The sequence below is a fragment of the Pipistrellus kuhlii genome, unplaced genomic scaffold (genome assembly GCF_014108245.1).
Source record: "Pipistrellus kuhlii isolate mPipKuh1 unplaced genomic scaffold, mPipKuh1.p scaffold_m20_p_6, whole genome shotgun sequence".
Taxonomy (NCBI): Eukaryota; Metazoa; Chordata; class Mammalia; order Chiroptera; family Vespertilionidae; genus Pipistrellus; species Pipistrellus kuhlii.
Window position 1 is genome coordinate 16,285,643 of NW_023425562.1, and position 23,050 is coordinate 16,308,692.

A 23,050-nucleotide genomic window follows, 5' to 3' on the forward strand; every position below is an offset into this window, starting at 1 on the left:
TGGGATATTGTACTTGGTTTTCATAAACTTCAAAAAACCATTACTGGAGTTTATAGGAGATCCTACCTAGTTTCCTATGGCAAAGCCTGGCTGCTCCGCCATGTTGTCATCTGTGCTGCAAAGTTCTTTGTGCCCGCAGACACATGACATACACATGTTGGAAATCTGGAGTCTGGGAGGATGCTCTGTTATTGAGGCACTACTCACTTTGTTGTGAACTGGTCATGGTCTTCAACTGATGTATTTCAAGCTTTTTAAGTTACAAACTTTCGTAAAGTTAGCTTCAAAATGATCGATTAAGAAGGTGTGGGTTCTCCGATTAGTCCTCCGAAATACAGTGATGCATAACTAGTAAGACCATACTACCAATACAATACCTTCCCCTGCCAGGACAGCACAAACCAGCAGGATATGAGAGGGATGGGGTGTTCACAGAGCCCTGAATCCTTCAGATAAGATGCTTCCTTTGAAGCCATGAGGCCAAAAGCTTCACCAAGACAAACTGTCAAAGGCTATAATTAGAGCCGATTGCCTACCTTCCCCTACAAGATGCTCAGAACTAATCATATTATGCCTTATGTCCCTGTTTACTGGATTTACTGAATCAGCAAAGAGTCCTAAAGCTCCATCATACCTGGGCTAAATGTCATATGGTTCAGTATGCCCCCTACACTGACATGATCTTCCACCACTTTCCCCATTCTGACCCTTCAGGAATTTACATGGTTCATAAAAAAAATCCTCTATATTTTCACATTCAACCTCACATATGTTATAACTTAAACATTAGAAAACTTCAATGAAAAGGTTTCATAGTTGATCAGATATAGCTGGAAAGAGAATTAGTGAACTGAATAAATCTGAAGGAATTACCCAGAATCCAGAAAGGGAGAGAGAGAGGAGGAGGAGGGGGGGGGGGGGGAGGAGAGAAATGGAATTAATTTTAAGAGAGATTGAGAGATACAATATAAAGAAAAGAAGGTCTAACTTATGTCTGGCCAGAATTTCATAAGTAAAAATAAGAAATAATACAACAAAATGAAACTGCAGATCACAAAAATCAGAAATTTAATGATCTTCATCCCCACCACCTCCAAGGTCACAAAACTACAAGGCCTAAATCAAGTTTCAGGCTTTTTTCAATATATCACATCACTCAGAGAGGAGAGAAAGGAAAATACAGTTTGCTAAGAATTCCATTAGGCTTACATCACGTATATGCTATTTCTCCAACTGTGATGCATGAACTCTTGGAGATAGTCCATGATGTGCTAAAAATAAGAAAGGTCAGAAAACAAACATGGTAGTTTTTCCTGGACCATTACTTTCACACAAAGATTTCAAAAAAGTTAATTAAGTCACTGAATTGGCATATAATTCCATCTTAGTAGTTATAAAACAAAAGTGAGTATGTTTACCGAAGTGGAACTTAAACATGCCTTAATTTGTAACATAAAACATGTGCCAAGTGGCTTCTGAAAAATTCCTAGGTCCTTAATGTTATGCACTCACATGTCTCAGCTATTATGGTTAGGCTTAAAAAGCACTGTTAATGGCTCTAAGGGCTTTCTCAACAGTGTGTGAATTAGGAGAATGCAAGATCAGTGTAACAATTAAAAAAGATCATGTAATTCACTGTTTTTGTTGTTTCTTGAATGTTTTACCTTTGAAGAGTATAACAAAGAGCTGGAGGTTGAGGACAAAAACTGCTACACAGAGAGGGAGATGTACAAGGGTCTGTTCTCATCACACTGCTTTCTGGTTGCTAGGAGGTTCTGAAAACTCCTACAAAGAGCCCACCCTAGAAAGCCAGCTTATGATACTACTGCCTTCGGTTCATCGACTATACTTTATCACTCAATTGTAAGTCAGGATTGGGGTGAGTTACAAGTAACAGACCTGAGTAATAATGGCTTCGACAAAAGTCCAAAAGTAGGAGCAGCAGAGCTTACACGATGTTCAAAAGCTAGGCTCCTTTTCACTGCTGCTCCAGAGTCCCGTCTCTGTTCCTAAGTTTACTCACGGCCCAGCACGGCTGCAGCCACTCCTGCCATGTATTTTCATTCGAGGCAGCAGGACTGAGGCGAGTACATGCATCCTCTTTAAGAACCTCCTCTGTAAATTTGCCTATACCACTTCTGCTTACATTCCCTTGGCCAAAATATGGACCACACCTGGCTGCGACGGGGACTGAGACCTCTGATCTACGTCTGGCATTCATGTAGTTAGCTACAACGGGGAGGGAGACCAACGACCAGTCACTGTCATACCAAGTCCGAATAAATCCTTTGCAATGTCCCCAAAATGTGCCTCTTCTACTTGCCATAATGGAACAGCCAACTTGCTTACATACCCTGTCTTTTAAGCCCTTTAACTTAGCTCAGGAAAAACAACTGTGCCCAGATAAACCAGCGAGCTTTATGGACAACATGAGAGCTGGCAGAAGTACTGGTAGTCTTACCATAACACTCTCCCTTTGAATACAGGCAACAGGATGCCTCAAACATGTGCTATTAATCATACAGCCAAAAGGAGGAAGTAAATAACTTCAGCTGTTTTACTGCAAGAATTTGCCTGCTCTCCTAATCTGACCAATTCAAGAACTGAAATGAATAAAAGGAACACCTTGGATTTAAACCGCACCTTTCTTCATTAGGACTCAAACTTTTCAAGCATAGAGAAATACACTATTTTGTTTTCAAAATATATCCTAATTACAAGACAAAAGATATTATTTGCACATTTTAAATGTCTCTTGAATATTTAATTTGCTATTTGTGTATATATACATATACACAGGGGCAAGAACTGAAAAAGAATTAGAAAAAAAAGTAAGATGGATTTGTTACAATGGTGAAATTACAGCTAATCTTATTTTTTAAATTTTCATAATTTCTTTAAATATATATATATTTTTTTCTTTTCTTTTTTTTTCTTTTTTTTTTTCCTTTTTTTTACAGAGAGGTAGAGAGAGGGATAGAGAGTTAGAAACATCGATGAGAGAGAGTCATCGATCAGCTGCCCTACTGGGGATATGCCCGCAACCAATGTACATGCCATTGACCGGAATTGAACCTGGGACCCTTCAGTCCGCAGACCGACGCTCTACCACTGAGCCAAACCGGTGCCGGCAAATTTTCATAATTTCTAATGGTCTCTGTGAGATAATTAATCCACATGATATATTATTAAAACTGTATTCTTGGAGAAACATTAATGGCATGAAAAATACAATATAATGTTATATAAACAAGACAGGATTTTACAGCCCAATCAACATGGCTCAGTGGTTGAGTGTCAACCTATGAACCAGACGGTTACAGTTCCATTACTGGTCAGAACTCATGCCCAGGTTGGAGGGCTTGATCCCCAGTGAAAAGCGTGCAGGTGGCAACAAATCAATTACTATCTCTCATTGATATTTCTCTCTCTCTCTCTCTCTCTCCCCCTTCCTCTCTTGAAATGGGTGCGCGCGCGCACACACACACACACATATTATTAGTGGCCTGGTGCACAACATTTTGCATGGTGGTGGGAGGGGTGGTCTTCAGCCTGGCCTGCACCTTCTCCATTCTGGGACCCCTCGAAGGATGTCCTACTGCTGGTTTACAGAGATTGGGCCTAAACCAGCAGTTAAACATCCCTCTCACAATCCGGGACTGCTGGCTCCAGCCACTCACCTGCCTGCCTGCCTAATTGCCCCTAACCACTCTGCCTGCTGTCCTGCTCACCCCCAACTGCCCCCTCGGCTGGCCTGCTCGCCCTCACCTTCCCTCCCCACTAGCCTGCTCATTCCACTAGCCTGATCACCCACAACTGCTGTTCCATCCTGGCCTGACCACCCCCTGGAGACCCAAGATCCCAGCCCCTCCTTTCTATTATTCCTTTTTTCTGTTTTTCAGCACCTCCTTGAGCAGAGGTCAGGGATGGCTGGAAGCAAGTATCTGGGATTTATTTATCTTCTATAATTGAAACTCTGTAGCCTTGAGCGGAGGCCAGGACTGGCCAGGGTGGGAGGGAAGCTTGGCTTCCTCCATCACAGGGGGCAACCCAAGCCTCTTGCTCACTCCAGCTCCGTGGCCACTGCCATTTTTGTTGGGATTTATTTATCTTCTATAATTGAAACTTTGTAGCCTTGAGCGAAGACCAGGGCCGGTCAGGGCTGGCGGGAAGTTTGGCTTCCTCCATCGCCGGGGCAACCCAAGCCTCCTGATCACTCCAGCTCCGTAGCCGCCTCCATCTTGGTTGGGTTAATTTGCATACTCGCTCCTAATTGGCTACTGGGCATGGCTTGTGGGTGTAGATATAGGTCAATTTGCATGTTTCTCTTTTATTAGTGTAGATGACTTTACAAAAAATATATTGTCATTAGTCAGTGTTATGATTGTAAAAACAGATAAGGAAAATACAAAATCAAATTGTAAGTCATGTAAAGTCATTTAAATATCTCTGAGAGGTATGGTCTGGCTGGGCAGAAAGACTATGAAAGAACAGAAAATGCATCCAGGAGTTCAAAAAAACAGAGCTGGAGGAAGTTGGCTCTACCAATGTGAGCTTACGCTATGCATTTTCAAAGGTGGTAGGAATAGCTCAATGGAGCAAAATTTGAAAACTTGATTTGGGAAGAATGAAAAAACCTAAATCTTTTTAAGCATAAAACACAGATATTTACAGCATATAAACAATATATACTTGTGATTTAAAATTTTCCTTTGGGAGTGGCAATGACAATTAGGAACAAAAATGGTCTAAAAAGGCTCTTTAGGATGGTGACAAAAAAGAAAAATATTAAGAAACACCCTGAAGAATAAAGTACTGGTGTAACTCAAAATAAAGTACTGGTTAAACTGAAAAGTAACAAACAAGAGTAAATAAGAAATTCATATAAAAGTGCAAACCAAAGACATCTGAAGAATAAAACATATGTCTACGCACTGCTGTCACCCCTGGTAAACTGAGGAGGACAGGTACTTTACTCCTTATCAAATATTACTATACATGATCATGATAACCATGCCCTTGCTTGTCATTAGGGTTTCACCATCTACAGACGAACACAACCTAGTTTAAATTTGCCTGGCTTTCTTGGCATAGGTTTACCTGTCCTTGAACTTTCATATTATATGTGTTTTCTTGTAACTCGCTGTTTTGACACAAGGTCGTGTTCTAAGAGTCATACAGTTTATGTGTGGAGTTGTAATTCCTTTAGCCTGAAAAATGATACTGATAGCTAGCAAGGCTTCCAATTTGATGAAGTTATGGTTAAGGATGCTAAGGAGGTTGCTGCTGGATCTGTGTTTGCCCTTTTTAATAATCTATGAGGGGAGTTGCTTAATTTTGTAAGCTGAAGGAATATGAAACATATAAGATAAAATATGTAAGGCGTATGTAAAACTAGAGAAATTGACACAAACGAGAGGGGGAAAAAGATGAGGCAGGTAAATAAATGGCAACTAGTATTTGTTTTCAGTATTTATCATGTTCTAAAAACTTGCTCACTACTTGTCATGTTATTTAAATGTAACAAAAGCCCACAGACAGGTACAGAGAGCCTAAATGCCATTTTTTTCCTTTTTTTAATTTTATTTTTTTATTAAATTATTATCTATATACATAGTTTACCATAGCCCCCGTCTCCCCCCCTCACTAAATGTCATTTTTTAAGTGAGGAAATTAGGGATCAGCAAAGTTAAGTAACTTAATCAAAGAGACACAGCTAGACGGAGGCAGGGCCCAGTTTCCAGCTCAGGCCTAGCTGATGCCAAAAGCTATATTATTTTCCAATCCACCCATTATTTTGCTGATGAGAATGGCTCTCTGCTTCTCTCCCTCCCTTTCTTCTGTCTAGCCCCTGTCACGTGTGGGACCATGATGGCCGTACAGAAGTGAGTGCAGAGGCTGCCTCTCTGTCCACAGCCACCTAATTTGATTCCATGCACCTTCAAAGACCATGATCTGGCTCACAAAGCCTACTAACAAGTAGAAGAGGGAAAAGTGAAGACATTTACCATAATCTTATAAGGAATCATCATTCCATTTTTACAGATGGGGAAAGGCTTCAAGAGGTTACAAAATTTCACAAGCTTATAGAGCTAAATAGCTCTCCGTAAAAATGTGAGATCAAATCTGATCCAAACTTCACATTCTTCAGAATATTTCCTAGCAATTCAGGAAGAATTGTGAGCTTAAAGATAGCTTTTTAATGAACAACCTGAAATTTACAACATTAATTCATCCTCATAGTGATTCTATTTTCCCCCAACATTTTATTATAAAAATTGTCAAACATGCAGAAAAACTGAGTTATATAGTGAATACATACTTATATACTCATCTCCTAAATTTTACATTACCATTTTGCTAAATTTGTGATAACATCCCTACCCATGTATGCATTCCTATAATCACCCATCAATATAACTTCAAAGTTACAGAAAATTTTCAAAAGGGAAGTCTTCAAATAATTCATAACACTAGAGATTTTAAAATATTTATTCATGTAAAAGGTTGTCTCCAAATATATTAACTATAATTTATGAGGGTTTTTATTACCATTCACAAATTGTAAGCAAATAACCTTGAATAAATGTAATCTTTGAATTTACTTCCAAACATCCATGCTGAAATTAATGTAAATTAAACCAGCTGCTTAATAAAAATTACACTCACTTAACCATGATAGAATTTAACAGTTTTAAAACAAATCCATTTTAATAGTTTCATTTTTCAAATAAGATTTATGTTCTCAAAAATTAGAATTTTATAATTTTAGCATTCTCACTTTTTAATTATCCTTAAATTTTAAAATTCCTAAAAATTTAAAATAATAAATTATTGCCGGGACCGGTTTGGCTCAATGGATAGAGCGTCGGCTTGGGGACTGAAGGGTCCCGAGTTCGATTCCGGTCAAGGGCATGTACCTTGGTTGCGGGCATATCCCCAGTAGGGGGTGTGAAAGAGGCAGCTGATCGATGACTCTCATGGATGTTTCTAACTCTCTATCTCTCTCTGTTCCTCTCTGTACAAAAATCAATAAAATATATTAAAATAATAATAATAATAATAAATTATGCTAAAGAAATCTCAAAAAACAGCCCTGGCCAGTATCTCAGCTGGTTAGAGCATCATACAATACACCAAAATTGTGGGTCCGAAACCTGGTCAAAGCACATACAAGAATCAACCAAAGAATTCATAAATAAGTAGAACAACAAATTGATGTCTCTCTCTCTCTCTCCACCCCCCTCTCTAAAATAAATAAAAATAAAAAATAGATTTAAAGAATTGGTGCCAAATAAACAACACTTAGAACATGCCTTAGAATTTCATCTGAAATTGTTCACTTTCTTCTATATTCTTCTGGTGATAAATAAATTCGTTCCCCAACTATTTGTGGCATAAAGAGACCTTAATCTTCCCCTCAAATCTGTTAAGGAAATGAGAGTATATGATGGCATACTGACTTCAAAGCCATTTCTAGAAACTGGTTTGGGAGTAGCTATTAGCATATTACAATGAAAGATAAGTCAATATCGTATTTTGACATTATATTACTTCCCATGAATATCATTTCATAAACACCTTTTTAAAAGTTTAAAATCAGACATAAATCCTTTTTTCAGAGAACAACTAAAGTAAAATAACTTATATGATTACTCTACAACTAAATATAGTCATTCTTTGTTGTCGATACTAATCTCAATGCTCAATGTGTCCCTGCCAGAAACCACTGCGAGGAAATAGTAAACTGAAATTAACAATATTTTATTAGTCAAAAAATGAGTTCACTCCTGAAAATAAAGAAGAAAAAAGGGTATTCTTTCATCAGGTATATAAAATCTACCAAATTATCCCAAATAAAAATGAATGAGAATGTAATTACTGTTTGTCAAAGCTTCCTTTTTTTTTTGAAAATTCAAAGTGCTTTAATTAGGAATGTTTTCACAACTATGCCTTTTTCTGAGTGTCAAATACTTTTTCTCTTTCTCTCAATGAGTCAGCCCAGCAAAAGCCGAAACTGAAGAGAAAAAACCATCACATAACATAAATTACAACTGCTGCACACCATCCCTATCACAATGAATTTAGTCACTTTCTCAATAATAGCAGTTTGGAGAAATATGAGTTTTAATCTCCAAATTCTACTTTATTAAATTCTCCATTACAGCATCTGTCTAAACAAATAATCACCATTTTGGTCTTATAATGTGGCTGGGACACCCACCACAGCAAGCAAAGGGGAAAAAACATTTCGATGGCTCATTCAAACGGAAAAGCCATATATCAGAAGTTATTGTGTAAAACCTCAGTACTTGTGATGGAAAGCGCAGTTTGGCAGAACACATTCAATCAGGCTTGGCTCTTTCAAACATTAAACACCCAATTATCATCACATTACAATTGTGTCTTATAACAAAAAAAAAACACACAAAAAGAACACAGGAAATTTCAAGGTCAACCTTCCTTGCTTCACCTTCTTTTAAGCATTAGAGACAATTTGAAAGCTTGAAAATATACTAAAAGACAAGGTCAAAGAAGTAAGAATAGAATCAAAAGAAACACTGAATAAATGTTATAACTTATCTTTCCTTCTCACAATGTAACTATTTAACATAATTCTTTTAGTGCCTATCTGAAGTTTATATTATAAAAAAAGTATCAGATATTTTCATAATTTATTTACATTCATATTCTGAGTAAACTTGTAAATCATTCGGTCACTGGCCATTTTTTCTATTTTTTTCAACAAAAGTTATCTTTTAAATATTACTATGCTGTATCTATTACAACAGTGACTTTTTACTGTTTACCTACTAGGTGCCGGCCTGTGTCCTATACTTTTGTCATTTGATCACCTCAGAGCCCCCTAGCAGGGAAGGTAATCCTCATTTTACTGTGAGGAAGCTGAGTCACTAAGAGGTTAAATAGCCCAAGAACCCCTAGTTAGCATTTGGCAGGACTGGCATTCGATTCTTGGTCTATCTGTTACCAACAGCCAGAACCTGATACTTGCACCTCTTCCATAATACCAAGTTACCAAAATCTAAGCCAGTGCTGCCAAAGGACAATATAAAGCAGTGGACTCCAAAATTGGGGGTGGGTGGTGGGGGGGAATCTGTTTCAATCACAAAATTGTATTTTTGGAGGAACTGCTTATATATTTTGGAATGCTTTAAACACAAACACACACACACACACACACACACACATTAGTGAGATTGAGCGGGCTGTGAGGGATCTGCTTTGTCCACAATCCTCACCACTACCACTAAGCAGGGCTATGGTTTAAAATAAAGAATGACTGGAGCTAAAAGTTGCCTTAGCTATCAACATACAAAGGAGACTAGCAGTCTCCCAAAATGAGAATTTCAGCGGGATGAATTCCAGCACAACCTGCTTAATACATATTATGAACTAAATATTTGTGTCTCCCCAAAACAAATATTGAAGTCCTAACACTCAGTGTGATGTAACAAGAGATGGGGGCTTCGGGAGGTGACCAGGTGTAGATGAGGGCATCAGGGTGGAGACCCCAGGATACAATCAGTGCCCTTACAGGAAGAGGAAGAGACACCAGAGCTTCCTTTCTCCGCCATGTGAACATCCACTGTGACCATCAGCACGCCAGGACAGAGCCCTTTCCAGAACACCAACCTGTCAGCACTTGATCTTACACTCCCCCACTCCAGAACAGGGAGAAATAAACATCCACTGTTCAAGCCGCCCAGTCTATGGGACTGTGTTACAGCAGTGTGAGCTATGTCACCACCATACACTGGGTTCCATCAGATAACGAATCCCACAGGTAAGGGTCTTCGGCCGTTGTTTTGTAGAACATCCCTAACTAGGTAGAGTGATATGCTTACAAATTCAAGTATCATTTGCCTTGCTGATATAACGAAGACTACCAATACTACTGATATTTTTTAGATGAACATTTGAAATATTTATTACAATTCAGGTTGTGTCCATGTCAAGTGTTTATTAAAATCTTTGGCCGATTTTATTAAAAAAAAAAAAAAAAAAAAAAAACCTGTCAAGCAGAAAATAAAATAAATTAGTAAATAAGAAATGGTACCTTAGTGATTGTTGTCAAGGCAAGTTCAGTTAGGAAGTAAGGACAAATCTCTTGTGGGCAATATCTATTTAACAATCAAATTTTCCTTTCTGACTGCCATTGGACAAAATTTGCACCACATAAAATGAAAGGCCAGTTGGAGAAACAGCGAAAACATGGCTGATGTTTCAATTTTGTCAGTTTTCAAAAAGAGAGTTTTTATGTAAATTTTAAACAATGAGCAAATAAAAAAGATAAAATACTCTCTTAATTTTTTTAATTGTCTGGCATAATTTGGTTAAGAGATTTTCTGATCATTAACTCCATCTAATTAAATTTATTTCCTTTTCGATTATTTTAATTTTAATTAATAAGCAGCAGCAGAGCTTTGGTGCATGTAACATGAGGATAAATGCTACAGTTTTGGAAATGATTTTATGCACAATATCTCACTTATTCGTCACAAAATGGCCTATGTTTACCAGCTTTATAATGAGATTCAAAGTTGAAGAACATGCCTAAGATCACCCTGATCTGGGACTCCATCCGAATCACCTGATTCTCAATATCAAGCTCTGGAAATCCATCCTTATCCACAAAGACTTCCAGGAAGAGTGGAGAGAAAAGACAGCTGTGAGGTCCCTGTGGTGTAACCCAAAGAACAAAGAGGAGAGGAGGGGGAGAGCCTGGTATGAACTGATGGGAGGCTCCCCCACATTTCCCGCCATTGGGGGGCTACCAGCCCCAGTTTCATGAAGGCCCTTGAGATTAAGTCCTAAAAGCCGGGGAGACTTTAGAGATCCGCATTAACTCTACTGCTGGCTGTCTGGGGAAAACAGGCTACTTGCCCCCTCAGCAAGCTCTCACTGGGATTGCAGGAAAGAAAATCTATTCTCCATAAAAGAGACACAAAACCCCATTTTATTAATTTTCCTTGTTATTTTACATATACACTCTGCTTTCCACATAGAAATTAGAATGTGTCAAACCCTCACAATATGTTGTCAAGGACATCAGCCTGAAAAAAGCAGGAAGCCCCCAAATACTTTTTAAATGATGATATAGAGCTAAAAATGAGAGCAAATCTTATTCTTATTATGGTCCACACCAAAACTAACAAAATTATAACCTACTGAGAGACACTGAAAGGTTTGTACCTGTGTACATAAAACCTAAAGGAGAAAAGATAGGACATAAATGCTACGGTTGAAAGGGCAGGGCGGGGCGAGGATGAGCTCCCAACTCCGCCCCGTAGGGCGGAGTTATCCCTAGCCCTCAAAACGCCTGGACCGGGAGAAATTCGCTCTCTTCCGCCATGCTGCCGGCATGAGTGGGGGAGCACATGCTAGCATGGTGAAGGCTCTCTTGCTTATTGCATCGGACTTGGCTCCCTGGTGGTCCTTGGGGATCACGAAGTCTGGGCATAACAACGGTAAAAGGAACAGCTTCACTAATATCTGAATATTATCTATCAGAAGGACCAACGGGCATTTTGACTAGTTTAATGAAAAGGTGCAGTTCCAATCTATTTGATGCTGGTGAACTGTACTCATGGTCAGACTCAGAGAACAGGCTGGTATCTCATCAAAACAGAGAGCAATAAGAAAAACTAAGATCTTACATAGAAGGGGGTCAGAGGAACCCATTAGAGCTGCCTCAAAACCATGTGTTCCTCAGTAATTAACTGTACTGGCTCAAGTGTCTGCCATGATGGGCTCACGGCAGAACAGATTGCAGCACAGGAAAGGAGCCCGCAATCGAATGGTACAGAAACCATCTTCTAGAATGCTTATTGGAAACCTGTATGGCCGGGCCCCACCTCGTGCCTGTGACTCAGGAATCCCAAGGTATAAGCACTTGCATTGTTTTCCAAGTATGCCAGGAGGCACTGCTAATGCTGGGAGCCGCCCTGTGACCTTTCTACTTATCTCTACAAGCCTAGAACTCTGATTCCCTTAAAACACTACAGTAAGTAAAGCTGTAGCATTCTTTTCTACACAGTAAAGTAATATAGCAATTGATTATTTTGCCATTTTATCAGCATATTAGAGGAATTTCTAAACTAACAAACTACAGAGAAGGGAACCATGTTTTTCTTATACTGAAGATTATGAATATAGGCATGTTGGCATGTATTTTATATATATTACCAGATAAAATAATATACGAATGTATAATTCATTCTAACCACTTTTAGTTAAAGCAGCAAATCACTCTTGACCCATGTACAAACACTTCTTTAAAAAGAACAAAATCTAGACAAGGTAATTTTCACTACTCTCCTTAACTGCAAAGAAACTTATCAGTAGGAATTGAAAAGTATTAATAACCCCTCTAATTATTTATGACACTGAGCAAACATTATCCAAGCACTCCCTGTGTTCTGCAGGCCGATAATAAACACGAAGGACAGATGCTGCAGCCTGGAGTGTTTAGTCTAAGAGAGATAAATTGGTATGCACAGGCCCAGGAAAACCTAATTGTGAAAATTCAATTTAAGAGCAACACAAATGACATTATGTACTTACTAAAGGAGATTTTGAACTATAGGGGGAAATCTCCATTCTTTATTTTGACTGAGGTAGAAACAAATGCCTACCTCATTTGTTTTTAAGGATAGCTGACTGTTAAATTGACTAACTTGGTAAGTATACTGTGGTTGTGTGAGAAATGTTACCTTTTGGAAAGTACACATTCAAATATTTAGGGGTAAAGGGGCAATGATGAATGTAACTTACCCTCAACTGGTTACAAAAAGTGTGTGTGTGAGTGTGCGTGTGCACGCATGCAAAATGATAAGAGAGGGAGGGAAAGATTACAAATATATAACAAATGAGAATACTAACAAATCAACCTAGATAAAGCTATATAGACTTCTTTATAATATTTTTATTTTTGGAACTTTTCTATATGTGTGACTTTTATTTCCAAATAAAGCTTTTAAAAAGAGAAGGAGGGAGCCTGGCCAGCATGGCTCAGTGGTTGAGTGTCAACTTATGCACAGTTCGATTCCCAGTTGAGACACATACCCAGTTTCGGGCTCAATCCCTGGTGTGGGGCGCGCAGGAGGCAGCCAACCAATGATTCTCTCTCTCTCTTCCTCTCTGAAATCAATAAAACTATATATATATTGATTTTTTACAGAGAGGGAGGGAGAGGGATAGAGAGCTAGAAACATCAATGAGAGAGAAACATCAACCAGCTGCCTCCTGCACATCCCACAACCAATGCCCTTGACCAGAATCCAACCTGGGACCTCTCAGTCTGCAGGCCGACGCCAAACTGGTTTCAGCAAAACTATAATATATATTTTTTAAAAGAGCAGATAAGAATCATATATGTAAAATAGCTACTAACACCTGTATGGCAAACAGAAGGCATTAGAAAAATGATAGTCATGTCGCTATAACTGACTTCACACCTACCTCAAGTGCACATGAGCATTAGTTTTTGGTATTTAATTACATATAAGTATGTACTGACAGTCCAGATGTAAGGTGCTATGCTAGAGACTGCAGTGAAAAACCTCAGAGAAGTCAAGAGCCGCTTACACACTCAGGAGTCAGATAGCAACAATGAGAGACAAGACAGCAAAGTTCCGGAAGCAAAGAAACTAAGCTCAAGTGCAAAAACCAACATCATCTCTTTCCTGTGTGATCTTAGACAAGCAATTTAATAGCTAGAAACATCTCTACGTCCATCACATCACAAGGTAAAAACATCTATTTCACAAGATAGCCATAAGATATGCAAAAAGTTGCTCTAAAAGCTCACAAGTGTTATAAATATGTTAGCTCCTATTGTATTGTATGTAGAGCAATGTAGGGAAATGAAACTCCTACACAGTAATCATAACGCAAAGCAGAGTGAGTGCGACAGGAAAAGATTATCTCCTGCTAGGAGGGAGGAAAGGCACTCTTCATAGAGAAGGTAGGACTGGGGATGGGCCTCAATGGGTGGATGGGCAGAAAATTGAAGTGACAGAGAGGAGGAAGGAGGATTCTAGATTAAAGAGATAACCTAAGCGAAGGCATATAAAAGAGGTGGGAGGGAGGGAAGATTTAAAAAGGTTTTGCAGGAATCTAGGAAACAGATAATAGATAACTGGAAATAAATGAGAATGGGCTGGAGAAGGCTTGCCTGACTCCTGTGAGGGCCCAGACATGTGACTCATTACTCATCTGGACCCAGTTCTAGCGCTAGGATTCCCATCTTCCCTTGCCAGAGCCAACAGAACTTCACTATCCAAAACTATAAAGTTTTCCAAAATAAGGCATGCTGTTTCAGAGGAAATAATCTCAGCAAAATATACAATACACACACTATGAAAGGAAATGTTTTCTGTCCTACGAAAAATTCAATCCCAACAAAAATGAAGATAATCCAAAAGCATTTATAATCTGCATCTAACTTTGCAACCTTATTTCTTTTCAGTGAGGAATCTCCGAATCACATTTTCTCAAGCCAATATTAAAGTAAGAAAATTCTGCCCTGGACAGTGTGTCTCTGCTGGTTGAGCACCATCCCTTGCACTAAAAGGTCGCTGGTTCAATTCCCGGTCAGGGCACATGACCAAGTTGTGGGTTTGAGCCTGAGTCAGGATGCATATGAGAGGCAACCAACCAATGCTTCTCTCTCACATCAATGTTTCTCTCTATCTCTCCTTGATCTCTCTCTCTCTCTCTAAAACCCCTCCAAAAATTTTAAAAGCACTTTTTTAAAGTAGGAAAATTCCTTAACTACCAACCAAAAAAATCATCAAAAGTGATCACTAAAAACTAAAGTCAAATTTTCTTTGTCAATTTGACTGACTTTCCTAGAATATGGCTTAATTCAAATTACATACTGTGATCAAATTTACATTTTACCCACAATCCAGCTTTGCTTTTTAAGAGAATGTCCTTTTGTTGTTTTTATAATCCTTTGACTTGCAAACTGTGAAATAACGATAATTACTCCATTATGTTTATATTTTTGCATGAATAGATTTGTAAAGGTCTAGGAAGAAAGCTATATAAAATGTGCTGTAACTATAGCACACTAAAAATTCTAACTATTTTAATGCCCTTAATGGAATAGTAACTTTTAAAATGGCAGAGGAAAAGACCATAGATTCACTGAAAATTAGATGGAAATAATCTCAGATCATCTATCCCAACTTCCTCATTTGAAAGACAAGGAACCTGGAAAGAAGGAAAATTAAGACTATATACTGCTAGGTAGATGGGAACAGATCTAACATTAGGAAGTCCAGTGTTTTGGCACCTGGTACTGATGACACCAGATGTCATCCTGGACTTCATTCTCATGCCACATAAATTCAAGAAAAACCAAAACCACCCATGAATCTATGTTTACTTTTTTAAACAACTCAAAAGTTTTGCCATTGTTTTGGAGAAAGCAATGAATGACCCTATACTACCTGCTCCCCAAAATCCCCAACCATATTGGAGTACTGCAAAATACTCAACTTTTAAATCCCTATACCGGTTTAATAATTTAAAAAATCAAATAGTGCCAAAACCGGTTTGGCTCAGTGGATAGAGTGTCGGCCTGGGGACTGAAAGGTCCCAGGTTCGATTCCGGTCAAGGGCATGTACCTAGGTTGCGGGCACATCCCCAGTAGGGGGTGTGCAGGAGGCAGCTGATCGATGATTCTCTCTCATTGATGTTTCTAACTCTCTCTCACTCTCTCTTCCTCTCTGTAAAAAAATTAATAAAATATATTTTAAAAAATCAAAATCAAAAATCAAATACTACTGGATTAATGAAGTCTTCCCACGGGACACAAAAAGCCATGCCTATGCTCCCTTCACGGCCATAACTGAGCAAGCATGAACAGCCTGTTCACCTGAAACAAGGCTGGCAGTAGGCAAGAGTAACTCGGAGAATAAAATTCTGCAGGTCTGGTATTCTAGGCAGCCTGCTCAGCACCAAAGACAAAACCATGAGTAATCACAAATGTAATTCAACTCATAATTCAAAGAAATCAAAGGAAGGCAAACCTAAAAAGCCTGGTTCACAGATCAATTCCTAAAGTCAACAGAGAGGTCTTTAATACAAAGAGGTTTCCGTGACTCATTAATGTTACCACACTGTAGTTCTCCATTTTCTTATCAAACTGATGTTCCTCCCTGAGTGAGGGGAGGATGTGTCAATCACAATTCAGCTGTGGAACTCAGCTCCGTTTAAATTCCTCCAAACAGCCTAACTCTGCACCATGTGCTTAAGTAGAACATTTAGTAAGAGCAACTGTGCAGACCTCACAACTACCCAAGTGTCAGCCTACTTTTCTCCTTCAGAATAAAGCAAAAGTTCCTTTATATAACCTCTCGTGGCATAGGTCCTCACACCAACAAAGGGGCAGACCAGAGGTACTCGATACTTCCCCAGTCTTTAGTCTGATCACTGTGAAGCAGAAATGATGCTTTGGTGGGAAAGGACTTTGCACAGTTAACAAAATTTGCTTCTAATCTGATAAAACTCATATTTGTGCCACTTTTGAATTCATAACAAAACTCTTCAAAATATACTAATTGGTCATCAACAAATGAAACATTTATTACAATAAGAAAACTATACCCAATTAGTCACATAAAACCCTAACCAATACAGTCCTTAAAACAGAATGATTTCCTTATAAAACCAAGCATTTAAAAAGTTACCAAGAGCTTAACTGAATTGTACAGCTAGAACTCATACAATATGCATATTTATAAACGTTCTTCTTGAAAAAATGGTGCCTTATAGGTAAACAATTTATTCATTATTTGCATATATTTAAGTGCATTCACTACATTGAATGCAAAACTGAATGTTTTAAATTACTTTCAGTATGTCACATTTACACAGCTGCACAGATCCAATATAACTGTTAGGAGTGGCAGCCAAGGAAAACGGAATTATTTACGACTCATTAAACAACAATCTGTGTATATCAAAGTACTGAAAAAATCAAAAAGGGCTTACTTGCTACACCTGATGCAAGTCCATACAGGAGTCCTCCCCCATCCGATTGCTGAGAGAAAACATGGGCACCTGGGGGAGGTGGCTTTTCTTGTCTGATGAAGTTATACAATAACGTTTTCACAAGTTTGCTGGTGTATGGAAGACTACACAGAAAGGACAAAAGAAGAAAATCAGACTCATACTTACGGGAGTCATCTGACTGTACTAATAATAATCTATATGATCTAATAATACAAAAGGATTAGCACAATTCAAAGAAGGCTAGCATGGTCACATAATAGTGAAGACCATCAGACTTGAGGCTTAACTCTGGCTTTCTCCTTACTATGCCACAGATCACTGGTCAATTCACTTCCACTCTTGAACCCACCTTATTAATAATCTGTTTAACAGGCGAGATATTATAAATTCAGTGTATAGTACAGTACCTGGCACTTGAAGGGAGATAGTAATATAGAATTAGTACGGGAAAATAATTAAAAAGCAATAATATAAAAGAGTATACTCTTTAAGTATGAAGTTATTTAATTAGTGCATGCAAACAAAAATATATCTGTATATATACAGATTTTGTAAACGTTATACTCTTTGGTTCTAAGTAATGAGATGAGGAAAAGGGAGAAAAAAATAGGTGAAAAGGGGTGTGTGTCCACAAATTGGTGATAGATCAGTTCCTGCAATATAGAGAAAATTTCTCAATAGACTCTTGAGCAAAATCTCAGGCCTTTTCCATATTATCAGTGAAGGTGCCATGAAGAAAACAAAAGTAGTAAGAAGGATGAAAGTCCCTGAGAACTTAATCAAAGCTACTTTGTCTTTGTCTTACATTCCAAAATTCTGTAAAGACTGTATCAATAAAAGGTGTGTGAGTGTGTGTGTGTGTGTGTGTGTGTGTGTGTGTGTGTATTTATCTATTCTCATCCCCGCCCACTAGAAGACTGTAAGCTTCTATTCAGAGTATAGCCCTACATCCTAACATGCCTGGCACATGGTTAGTACACAATAAAGATGTATTGACTCAATGAAAATAGGAACAGTCAGTCAAGAGGTTATGTGGAACTGGTGAAGAGGGAAAGACACAAAAATAATTTCAATGAAATATTACTGGATGACTGATTAGACATTAGAGAATGATAGAGAAGAAAGTAACGACTAAGTTTTAATTCTTCAAAGAAATCACTACAGAAAGCAATGGAGCTGGAAAGTAATGGAGTAGGAAGGATGGATAGTTTGGACAAAAAAGGAGAATCTGGTTCCTTATGTGTTGAAGGTGCTGATAGAACAACTATGGGAATGTCTGGTTGGAGATACAGAACAATACTAAGGTAAGAGGCCCTGGTCAGATAGCTCAGTTGGTTAGAGCAGTGTTTTTCAACCTTTTTTGGGCAAAGGCACACTTGTTTCATGAAAAAAATCACGAGACACACCACCATTAGAAAATGTTAAAAAATTTAACTCTGTGCCTATATTGACTATATATAAAGTAATTCTCTTGAATAGGAATCAAATAAACACAAAGAAAGTATTTTATAATTACTTTATTATGAAATATTAAGTAAACAAAATAGTGAAAAATTATAAAATTCTTGTCTTGTCTGCACCTACGGCACACCAGGCAACATTGTGCCGCGGAACAGCGGTTGAAAAACGCTGGGTTAGAGCATCATTTGGTTAGGCCAAGGTTTGGGGTTAGATACCCAGTCAGGGCACATACAAAAAATTAACCAATAAATGCAATAAATAAGTGGAACAACAAATCAATATATCTCTTTTTCTCTCTCTCAAAAATCAATCAATAAATAAAGATTTTAAAAATACTAAGGGGATAAAACCAAATATATAGATTTATAGAAAAAAAGAGACAAATTTATTTTTTGTTGTTCACTTTTTAAATATCCATTTACAGTTGACATTCAATTTTATTTTATACTAGAGGCCCATTGCAGGAAGATTTCTGCAAGAATATTGTTTCCTGCCGAGACCAGTTTGGCTCAATGGATAGAGCGTCGGCTTGGGGACTGAAGGGTCCCGGGTTCGATTCCGGTCAAGGGCATGTGCCTTGGTTGCGGGCATATCCCCGGTGGGGGATGTGCAAGTGGCAGATGGTCGATGACAACTCTCTCTCTCATCGATGTTTCTGGCTCTCTCTCTCTCTCCCTTCCTCTCTGTACAAAATCAATAAAATATATTTAAAAAAAAAAAAAAGAAAAAAAGAAAAGAATATTGTTTCCTGCGGCTGGAGGAATAGGGGTTCTCCGCTGCTCCACCTGCTTCCCTCCCGTCTCCGCCACTCCGCTTGTTACTCCGCAGCTTCACTGCCTTCTGCAGCACTTGGCTTCCTTCTATGCTGCCTTCAGTCTTCACTCTACCCTGTGTATGCAAATTAACCTCCATCTTTGTTAATTTATATACTCACTCTGATTGGCTAGTGAGTATGGTGGATGCACAGTCAATTTGCATGTTTCTCTTTTATTAGTGTAGATTACTTTCAGGTGTACAGCACAGTGGTTAGACAACCATATAATTTACAAAGTCGTCCTCCCAATATTTTCAGTACCCATCTGGCACCATACATAGTTATTACCGTATTGTTGACTATATACCCTATGTTGTATTTTACATCCCCGTGACTATTTTGTTTAAAACCTAGACAAATTTAGCCCTGGCTGGTTTGGCTCAGTGGTTGGAGCATTGGCCCTCAAACTTAAGGGTCTTGGGTTCAATTCCAGTCAAGGGCAGGAACCTTAGCTACAGGCTCCATCCCAGCTCTGGTTGGGAGAGTGTGGGCAGTGTCACTCCATGTCTATCTGTCTGTCTCTCTCTCTCTGTCTGCCTTCCCCCCAATCCCCTCCAATTAAAATAGAAACATACCATCGACCTCGCATCAAATACTTGTGACTGATACTCTGTCGCAAAACTTCCTTGTGATATAGTTGACAGGAAAGGAAAACAACCATTGTTGATATAGCTTCTACTGATATTTCATATGTAATGTCTCTGGAGAAATAGGAAACAAAACAGAATAATGGATCAGTTTGGAACAGTAATATATTGCTCTTTTCTGAATTTAAAAACTCAAATCTAAATATTCAACATGCTTGTATTATAAAAAAAAAAAATACTAATATGGTTAACATAAAAATTAAGTTGAGAAAAAATATGAAACCGTTCCCCAGTCATTAGTTGGGTCAGGTATCTCATTACTTCCCTATTTTCCCATTCCCATCTCCTACTGAATAACAAGTCTATTTATTAGTGTATAATGGAAACCATTACTAGCAGTATTCTGCTTTAAAGATCCACTCTACAGCCCTTATGTTCATCCCTGTTTAGTGATAACACAGAAAGAAATATTCAGATTATAAAACTGAAGAGAAATCAGTAGGAAAGAAAACAATGCCTTTTCAAGTTGACAGTCACTTTACCATGAGAACAATGGCATGTTCTACACTCCCATCTCTAGTGCCCTCATTCTCAAAGCCAACTCTGCGTGTTCAGAAAGTATGAACACTCAACAAATTATTCCTGTTTTACATGCATATTTCTTTTGGGAAGAAATACTCTTGTCCCTTCCCAAGATCATTATTCCCTTTTAGAAATAAAATCTTACCACATCTCAGCCATTTGGCTAAGATCAAGGGTAGAAACAAATCTTAGATCAAATAAAAAGGGAACAAAATTTTTCAGAGGAGCACAAACAGGAATAAATGCCCTAAGAAATCTTCAGTTATTACAAAAATTTAAACAAGATTATCATGGGTAACAGTAACATGTTAGACCAGGAAAGTAGAAATCTCAACAACACAGCAAAAAAAGTAATAATTCCAGAACATAAAAATATTTTATGGAACTGAAATATTTATGGAAAGCCCAAAGAAAAACACTTACTATCTACTTAAGTGGGGATTATTAAACAAATTAAAGATGACTTAATGCTAGAACTAGGCAAGCTTAAATTCTACCAGATACTTTAAGGACAGAATTATAGTGTTGACAGAAATGTCTTTTCAATACAAAGTACACAAAACTCAAGAGGCCCATTCAATTTATCTAATGCCATGCAATATCATTGTAGTAATAAAAACATCACATAAAAATAAACCAATGGAACCCAATTGAGAACTAAACATATAGCCAGACCTGTGTATATATAGAATCAATATATAATAAAGATGGATCCAGAAAATAATGGAGAAAAAACAAATTGTACAGAAGATGGTGCTAGGAAAATAGGGGTTCATTTCATAAAGCTAAAAAATTATGGATCCCTAACTTATTACCTACTATCAAAGACCTATGACAGATAAATTACAGACTTAGATGTGAATGGCAAAATTAAAGTTAATAGAAGAAAATGTATACTGATATGTTGGTAACATTAGCATAAGAAAGGACTTCTTAAATAAAAGCCTAAGAGCACAAACCACAAAGCCAAAAGCAAAGGCATTTAATTATATCAAGACTAAAAATTATTGCTCAACAAATGAAACTTTGGACAAAGTTAACAGAGATAGATTAGGGGGAAGAACAAAAAACCAATATCTGGAATGTTAGAAGCAATCCCTGCAGATGGCAAAAAAAAAGAAAAAAGGCAAGAACTCCACTAGAAAATAAGAGTGGAAAATATAGTCACTTTAAAACAATATGCTATCCCTTTACGCCCTAGAAAATGTAAAGGAGTGGCAGGCATATGCTGATATATAAACCCTCATGTACTGCTCATGGGAATATTAACCAATCGTTTTAGAAAACAACCTATAACCCATTATGTATACATCCCCCCCAAAAAAATCACAGAAATATGTCTCGCTGTGGAAGACACTCCCTAAATGACCCCAATAATCCCTACTTCCTAATATTCATGATCTTGTGTAGTTTCCTCCCCTTGTATCTGGTGACTCGCTTCTAACAATGCGAATACAGTGATAAGCCCACTTCTGAGATATGAGCTTACACACAGATGATGGCTTGTGTTGGGGATGCTCTCATTCTTCCATTTGCTTTATCTGAGGAAAGCCAGCTGCCTTGTAGTGAGCTGACATATGAAGAAGTTCACCTGAAATTAAGGGAGGCCTCCAGTCAATAGGAACAGAGGCCCTCAGTCCTAGAGGAATTAAATCCTACCAAAAGCCAAGTGAGAAATCTAGGAAGCAGATACTTCCTAGTTGACGCTTCAGATGAGACCACAGCCCCAGCAATAAACTCAACTACAACATCATGAGACACTTGAGTCTGGGACACCAACCTAAGCTGTATCCAGATTCCTGATCCTAAAAACTGTGAAACAATGTTGTTTTAAATGGCCAAGTTTTAGGGGATTTATTATGCAGTAATGGATAGATAATATAAAGACATTCCTCATTTGTGGTGTTGCAGTCCAGGTGACCACTGTGGAACTGGCTAAGTAAAATGTGGATGCACACAATGGAACAGTTTTAACAGCACCACTAAGCTGTTCATTTAGCATCAGAGGTAGCTCTTAGCAGTTCTGAGAGGAAAAACTAAAAAACTGAATGAGTTCTTAACACAATTTTACTTATGTACATTAAAATATATGTACACAAAAGAATATTTTGTACTTGAACACATACACATATTAAATACATGCACTAACACATTAAAACTTAACAAATATTAAATGGAATGAACCATCTACAATTCTGTATTTAACAAATTTAATTTGCTAGCTGAAACCAGTTTGGCTCAGTGGATAGAGCGTCAGCCTGCAGACTGAAAGAGGGTTGAATTCCGGTCAAGGGCATGTACCTTGGCTACGGGCACATCCCCAGTAGGGGGTGTGCAAGAGGCAGCTCTTATTGATGTTTCTAACTCTCTGTAAAAAAATCAATAATATATATATATATATATATATATATATATATATATATATATTTTAAATTAATTTGCTAAAGTTATCTGCTTTGAGAAGTTGAATATTTCATTCATTTTTACATTGTTGCCATTTGCAAATCCCCATAAACTTAGCTTGAAACAGCACACATTTGTTACCATACAGTTCTGAAG

General features: G+C 37.9%; 1 protein-coding gene across 4 annotated transcripts in view; it reads right to left on the bottom strand.

Moving 5' to 3' along the window:
- The window catches only part of DYM (dymeclin), a 233,669-nt gene that overhangs the window by 146,573 nt on the left and 64,046 nt on the right, over positions 1–23,050 (bottom strand). For all 4 annotated transcript variants that reach the window (XM_036419857.2, XM_036419859.2, XM_036419858.2 and 1 more), the window contains 2 exons: positions 19,898–20,023; positions 17,027–17,169 (listed from right to left, as the gene is read on the bottom strand). In XM_036419857.2, the coding sequence (XP_036275750.1) occupies positions 17,027–17,169; positions 19,898–20,023 (269 nt within the window). The remainder of the gene's footprint in view (positions 1–17,026; positions 17,170–19,897; positions 20,024–23,050) is intronic.